The sequence below is a fragment of the Jaculus jaculus genome, chromosome 4, assembly GCF_020740685.1.
Source record: "Jaculus jaculus isolate mJacJac1 chromosome 4, mJacJac1.mat.Y.cur, whole genome shotgun sequence".
NCBI lineage: Eukaryota > Metazoa > Chordata > Mammalia > Rodentia > Dipodidae > Jaculus > Jaculus jaculus.
This window is the reverse complement of record NC_059105.1, coordinates 36,909,596-36,917,371: the sequence shown is the minus strand read 5'-3', so window position 1 is coordinate 36,917,371 and position 7,776 is coordinate 36,909,596. Positions and strand designations below refer to the sequence as shown.

General features: G+C 48.8%; 1 protein-coding gene across 4 annotated transcripts in view; it reads left to right on the top strand.

The window, feature by feature from the left end:
* The first annotated feature begins 612 nt into the window (after positions 1–612).
* Positions 613–7,776, top strand: part of LOC101611957 (cytochrome P450 20A1) — a 58,215-nt gene continuing 51,051 nt past the window's right edge. Inside the window, exon 1 of one of the 4 annotated variants that reach the window (XM_045148146.1) lies at positions 613–733. In XM_045148146.1, the coding sequence (XP_045004081.1) occupies positions 662–733 (72 nt within the window). In that variant the 5' untranslated portion in view covers positions 613–661. Of the gene's footprint in view, positions 734–924; positions 1,057–1,120; positions 1,237–7,776 lie in introns of those variants that run through there. The other 3 variants (XM_045148148.1, XM_045148153.1, XM_045148152.1) reach the window with 3 other exon arrangements.

Here is a 7,776-nt window from a genome sequence, read left to right as displayed (position 1 = left end):
AATCCTGCCCCCGGCTGCACAGTCGGCCACCGAAGTCTGAAAAACCACATTTATGAGAATGTTTCTGAGACACGTGCAGCATCTCATTGTGGTTAAATCTCTGGACACCTCCCTGGGTGAGTTGTTAATTCATGTCATAGTTCTCACCTTAAATGTGTGATAACAGAACCGCTGCCAGGACTGTTGGAAGTACAGCGCTGTCCCCTCTGCCCCTCAGTAGATCTGAGGTGGCCATAAATTTCCACAAAAAGAGCCACTGTCTAGACGCGTTCATATTCTAATTGTTATGATGATGATTTTGGTGTTTGAGGCAGGCTCTCGCTCTAGCCCAGGCTGGCCTCGAACTCGCAGCCATCCTCCTACCTCCTGGGGTCATCGAAGGCGTGCGGTCACCAGGCCCGGCAGGTTTTCCTGTTTAGAGCCACTGGGAAGACCTGTAAGCTTGGCCAGGGCCACGGAAACGTTTCTTGGGAGCGGCTTTCGCCCACCGCCCCCAGCGGCGGCCCGCGGCCTGTTCCGGGGCCACGTCCCCGCCCCGCCCCCGGCGGCCCATTCGCCCCGCGCCCGCCCGGAGCCTCCGCCCCGCGCCGCCCCGCGCCGCCCCGCGCCGCGCCCATCCCTCGGGGGGCCGCCGCAGGCCCGCCAGCCGAGGCGCGGCACCATGCTGGACTTCGCCATCTTCGCCGTGACCTTCCTGCTGGCGCTGGTGGCCGCCGTGCTGTACCTCTGCCCGGTAACGGCGCGCCCGCGGGGGCCCGGGGAGGGCAGGGTCACGTGACGCCGCGCCGGGCGGGGGAGGGCGGGCCCCGGCCCGGTGCTCGCGGCGGCCTCCGCCCGCGTCTGCCACGTCCCGGAGCAGCTCCGGGCGCCTTTCCCCGGGAGCCGCCTCCCTCCGGGGTGAGGCAGACGGGCTGCCGGTCCCTACTCCCGCACCCCATCCCGGTGCCCCTGTCACCGCCTGTCCTTGTCATCCCCCTTTCCCGGGACCTTCACCGAACGCCCGCGTCCGCGCACGCACGCACGCCTTGAACGTCCCAGCCCTCGGGGGAGGCGGAGGTAGGAGGATGGCCGTGAGTTCGAGGCCAGCCTGGGCTAGAGTGAGCCCCTACCTCGAAAAACCAAAGCAAGTGTGCACAGCCGGACGTGCCTGCGCGCCCCTGCTTTCTCCCGGAGAACTGGAGTTTCAGGCCATCTTCAGCTAAGCTGTTGGGTTCAGGACTAGCCTGGACCACAGGAGTGAGTCTGTCGCCCATCTTCCTCTCTTCCCCTCTCCCTCTTCCCCCGTTCTGATCCTTATCCTTGGGTATTGCTTAACTCACGTCCGTGTACTCACTGGGACACGGTGGTGGCGGCCTCCTGCTCCTCTCTCTGTCCACTCGGCTTTTGCTCTTCGCTGTGTCCCAGTGCCGCTGGCCTTCCCTGCTGGTCTGCTGCTGGCCCGTGCAAGCCGGGGCCTGTGGCAGGTCGCCCCTCAGCCTGCCTTGCTTTCCCACAAAGTTCTCCTGGCCTGGACATGGCCAACACAGACAGGTGGCAGGGATGTTACTTTGATATATATATATTTAACTTTTTCGTTTTATTTTGTTTTTTAAGGTAGGGTTTCACTGCAGACCAAGCTGACCTGGAATTCACTGTATAGTGTCAGGGTGGCCTTTGTTTCGGTTTTGTTCTGTTTTTTGAGGTAGGGACTCACTCTGGCCCAGGCTGGCCTAGAATTCATTATGTAGTCTCAGACTGGCCTGGAGTTAACTGTTGAGGAGTCATCCTCAAAAAAGATCCACAGGCTAGGCTTGATGGTGCACACCTTTAATCCCAGCGCTCAGGAGTCAGAGGCAGGAGGATTGCTGTGGGTTCAAGCCCAGCCTGAATCTACATAGTGAATTCCTGGTCAGCCTGGGCTAGAGCAAGACCCTACCTGGGGGTGGGGGGAAGCCAGGTGTGGGGGCAGACATCTTTAATCCCAGTACTCGGGAGGCAGAGGTAGGAGGATCGCCATGAGTTCAAGGCCACCCTGAGACTCCGTAGTGAATCCCAGATCAGCCTGAGCTAGAGTGAGACCCTATCTCGAAAAAACAAAAAAAAAAAAAGTGTGTGTATGTGCAGGAACTCAAAGTCTCTTGCTGCTACAAAGGAACACCTGTACAGCTTTTATGTGAGTGACTGGGGTATTGAACCCTGGACTCCCAGGCTTTACAAACAAGCTTCTTTAACTACTGAGCCGCCTCTGCAGCCCCACCTTGTTTATTCTTTTAACTGGTTATGTACCTACCTCGTTCATGTGTTGGTAGTACTACACTGAACAAACCATATCGAAAATTCCTGTCTTCTGGAAAACGCACTATAAATACATAACATATAGTTTGTTGCCATTGAATGTTACTGGGAAGGGGACGTGGCTTAGTGCTGGAGCTTGCTGGACATGTACCAGGTGCTGTGTCCTATCTCCATTACCAGGAGAACTAGCGTTGAGTATAGGATTGTTACTTTAGAGGAGGAAAGACAAAGCTGGGCATGGTGGAGCACGCCTTTAATCCCAGCACTCGGGAGGCAGAGGTAGGAGGATCTCCGTGAGTTCAAGGCCACCCTGAGACTCCATAGTGAATTCCAGGTCAGCCTGGGCTAGAGTGAGACCCTACCTGGAAAAAGCAAAGAAAAAAACAAAAAACAACATAGATGAGTAGGAAAGGCAAGAAAATAAGAGTCATTTGAGCAGTTTTGAAGAAGGTGAAGGTTGGGGCGTTCCAAGAAAGGAACGAACAAAGGTGAACCCTGAAGAGGGGATGCTTACAGCAAGCAGGCCGACTGATGGGATGATAGTGTAGTGAATGAGGAGCAGATAGTCAGAAGGTGGGGCAGGAGGACAAGTTTAAGTGGCCATTATAAAGAATTTTATCTCTCTTGTTTCCTCTTTGTCTCTTTGCTTGCAAATAAACCATTAAAAATTTAAAAAGGAAGCTGTTAAGATGGCTTTAGCAGTTAAGATATTTGCCTGCAAAGCCAAAGGATCCCAATTTGATTCTACAGAACCCATGTGAGCCAGATGCATAAGGAGGCATATGCATCTGGAGTTTGTTTTTAGTGGCTGGAGGCCCTGGTGCACCCTGTCTCTCAAATAAATTAATTAATTAAATATATTTAAAAGGGGGTGCTGGAGAGATGGCCCAGAGGTTAAGGTGCTTGCCTGCAAAGCCTAATGACCCGAGTTCAACTCCCCAGTACCCACGTAAAGCCAGACTCACAAAGTGGCACATGTGGCTGGAATTCCTTTGCAGTAGCTAGAGTCCCTGGTGCACCCATTCTGTGTCTCTCTTCTCTCTGTCTCTGCTTGCAAATAAAATAAAATGAAAAATAAATAAATAAAAAATATTATTCATGTGCCAGTAGAGGGTTTAATTTTATTTTTGTTTCTTTTTGCTTGTGTGGGTGGTATGTGCATGTATATAACCTTGTAGTGCCCTGTGTGCTTGTCTGGAAAGGGGTCGCTTGACTGCAGAGGCCAGAGTAGAGCGGCAGGTGAACCTCTCCGTTGCTTTTGTGCCAGCTCTTATTTTGAGCACGAGTCTCCTTTCACTGATTCAAGAGCCTGCTGGGCTTGGAAGATTCTTGAATCTCTGCCCACCTTGCCACCAAGGACGGGTTTATAGGCGCATGTGGCCATGCCCAGCTGTTTTAGGTGGGATCTGGAGATTTGAACTAGGGCAGTCTCAGGCCCTCTCAGAGCCTCCTCGTGCTTGAGCAGGAAGTCCACTTAACCATGGACTCATCTCTCCACCGGCTGTAGTTTGTTGTTCAGTTGGGGTGTTTTGCATTTGTGTGGTGAGCATGTGAACATGTGTGCTGTCACACGTGTTTATGGACGCCAGAGGACAGCCTCAAGTGTCATTCCTGAATTCCTCCCACCTCCTTGGACGCAGGGGTCTCTCAGTAGCCCGCAGCTCACCAGGTATGCTAGAGTGGCTGGCCGCTGAGTCCCCTGCACCTTACAAGTGCTGGGACTACGCGTGCATGCTGCCCACCTGGCGTACCATGTGGGTACCGACTGTCAGACTCAGTCCTCATGCTTGTGAGGTAAACACTTTACCGACTGAGCTGTCTTCCCAGCTGTGGGTTTCAGGTTTGGTTTTTTTTTTTTTTTTTAATTTTATTTATTTACCAGCAGAAGCGAGAGAGAACGAGCATGCTGGGGCAAATGAACTCCAGGTGCATATACCACTTTGTGCATCTGGCTTTATGTGGATACTAAGGAATTGAACCAGGGTCATTAGGTTTGCAGGCAAGCACCTTAACCTCTGAGCCGTCTCTCCAGCCCCTCAGGTTTTTTATAATTAATATTTTAACATATATGTTTTTGGGGGGATTCGAGGTAGGGTCTCACTCTAACCCAGGCTGACCTGGAATTTACTGTGTAGTCTCAGGGTGGACTCGAACTTACGGCGATCCTCCAACCTCTGCCTCCTGAGTGCTGGGATTAAAGGCGTGCACCACCATGCCCAGCAATATTTTAATATTTTATTTTTTTGTTTATTTTTATTATTTATTTATTTGAGAGCAACACAGAGAGAGAGAGAGAGAGAATGGGCATGCCAGGGCCTCCAGCCACTGCAAACGAACTCCAGACACAGGCGCCCCCTTGTGCATCTGGCTAACATGGGTCCTGGGGAATCGAGCCTTGAACTGGAGTCCTTAGGCTTCACAGGCAAGCACTTAACTGCTAAGCCATCTCTCCAGCCCAATATTTTAATATTTTAATTAGCTTCCAGAGTAACAAGTTTTATGGCATTTTCATATATACTTCCTTTTATATATAATTCTTTTTAAGTACTATTTATTTAGTTACATATTTGAGAGAGAGATAGAGAAGCAGATAGAGAGAGGGGATGGGTGCACCAGGGCCTTAAGCCACTGCAAACGAACTAGACACATGCACCACCTTGTGCATCTGGCTTATGGGGGTGCTGGGGAATCGCAGGCAAGCACCTTAACAGCTACGCCATCTCTCCAGCCCACATATGTTTCTTATATTCCCCAGCAGGTTTCAGTTTTAAGAAAATTAAATTTTATATACTGGAAACAGTGGGATTTCATTTCGGAAAAATATCTCAAAGTCATTTCCTTTTTAACAAATGCAACGAGTAGGAATTTCCAGATTCAAAACTCAAACCAAAAATAGAGTAAAATTTAATTTGAGAGCTGAGCATGCCTTATTCCCAGCTACCGAGGGAGGTAAGGAAGGAGGTTCTTGAGTTTCAAGCCCTGTCATAGACCCATCTCAAAAAATGTTCTTTTGGGATGGAGAGATGGCTTAGCCTGGGAAGCCTAAGGACCCATGCTTGACTCTCCAGATCCCATGTTAGCCAGACAAAGGTGAGGCAAGCATAAGGTTGCACATGCCCACTAGGTGGCACAAGCATCTGGAGTTTGATTTTAGTAGCTGAGGCCCTGGCTCACCAATTCTTTCTCTCTCTCTCTCAAATAAAAAATAAAAATAATTTTATTAGGTAACTTTTTAAAAGAAATATATATTAGCTTATTTATTTATTTGAAAGAGACAGATAGAATGTGTTTCCAGGGCCTCTAGCCACTGCACGTGAACTCCAGGTGCATGCACCCCCTTGTACATCTGGCTTAGGTGGATCCTGGGGAATTGAACCTGAGGACCCAGGTTTGATTGCACAGTAGCATGTACAGCCAGATGCACAAGGGGTTGTATGCACCTGGAGTTCACGTGTAGTGGCTGGAGGCCCTGGCACACCTATTCTCTCTCTCTCTTCCCATCTATTTCCCTCTCTCAAAATAAATAAATAAATAAATAAAAGTATTAAAAATAAAACCTTGGGTCCATTGGCTTTACAGGCAGCAAGCACCTTAATTGCTAAGCCATCTCTCCAGCCCATATTAGGTAAATTTTTTAAATATTTTATTTATGTTATGTATTTGAGATAAAGAGAGGGCACTAGGGCCTCCAGCCACCACAAGTGAACTCCAGATCCATACACCTTGTGCATCTGGCCTACGTGGGTCCTGGGGAATCGAACCTGGGTCCTTAGGCTTCACAGGCAAACACCTTAACTGCTAAACCATCTCTTCAGCCCCAGACTTGTGTTTTTTTGTTTGTTTGTTTGTTGTTGTTGTTTTTTTTTAAATTATTTATTTATTTGTGAGCGACAGACACAGAGAGAAAGACAGATAGAGGGAGAGAGAGAGAATGGGCGCACCAGGGCTTCCAGCCTCTGCAAACGAACTCCAGACGCGTGTGCCCCCTTGTGCATCTGGCTAACGTGGGTCCTGGGGAACTGAGCCTCGAACCAGGGTCCTTAGGCTTCATAGGCAAGCGCTTAACCGCTAAGCCATCTCTCCAGCCCCAGACTTGTGTTTTAAATTCAAGTCTTATGTCTTCCTATGTTACCTTTTCATCACTGTGACAAAATAACAGATAAACAACTGAAAGGAAGAAAGATTTATTGCGGTTCCTGGTTTCAGCAGTTTTCAGTCAGTGGTCATCTGGCTCCATCACTTTTAAGTCTGGGGCTAGGCAGCTCTATGGTAGAGGGGCGTGGCAGGACAAAGCTGTTTACCTCATGGCAGCCAGTAAGCAGAGAATGAGGAGAGAGGTAGGAAGGAAGGGGCCTGGAGTAAGATAACCCTTGTTTCTTGAGACCAGCTCTTGGTGTGGTGCATAGTCTGAGATTAAATGAAATTCCCCTACTCCAGCCTGCTGAGTGCTAGGATTTGAGATCTGAGCCATTGCACCTTTTATTTATTCTTTGACTAGGCACAACATATTTATTTTAGGAATGAGAGTATTGTAAGCATGGTCAGGGATTTCTTTTTTTTTTTTAAACACTTTATTTTTATTTATTTGAGACAGAGGGAGGGAGAAGGAGAGAGAGAAAGAAAGAATGGGTGTGCCAGGGCCTCTAGCCACTGTAAATGAACTCCAGACACATGTGCCCCCTTGTGCATCTGGCTAATGTGGGACCTGGAGAATCAAACCGGGGTCCTTGGGATTTGCAGGCATGCTCCTTAACCACTAAGCCATCTCTCCAGCCCTGATTTCTTTTTTAATAGCCACAGGACCATATATAGACTCAGAACAGCAACAAAATGGGCATGCTATGTATTAATTGATATAGTGTAGATATTACATTCTTAGAATACTTTTAGAGCATTGATGGGGGAACTGGAAAGATGGCTCAGTGGTTAAAGATGCTTGCATGTAAAGCCTGATGGCTCAGGTGTGATCCCCCAGTACCTATGTAAATCCAGATGCACAAAGTGGTACATCCATCTTGAGTTCCTTTCTAGTGCAAGAGGCCCTGGGACGCCCATTCTCTCCTCTCCCTTTCTTTCTATCTCTCAAATAAATAAATAATTAAATAAACATTTAAAAAATTGATAGGGGAAGAATACTGAAACAATTCTTATCTGTGTAAAGAACACACTTTTTAAAAAATTAAAACCTTTGGGCTAGAGAGATGACTCAGCAGTAAAGGCACTTGCCTGCAAAGCCTAACAACCCTGGTTTGATCCCCCAGTATCGTAAAACCTGATGCACAAAGAGGAGCATGCATCTGGTGTTCGTTTGCAGCAGCTAGAGGCCCTGGGGTACCCGTTCTCTCTGTCTCTCTTCTCTTTCTCTCTCTCTCTCTTTCTCTCTCTCTCTTTTTTTTTTTTTCAAGGTAGGGTCTCACTCTAGCTCAGGCTGACCTGGAATTCACTTTGTAGTCTCAGGGTGGCCTTGAACTCACAGCGATCCCCCTACCTCTGCCTCCTGAG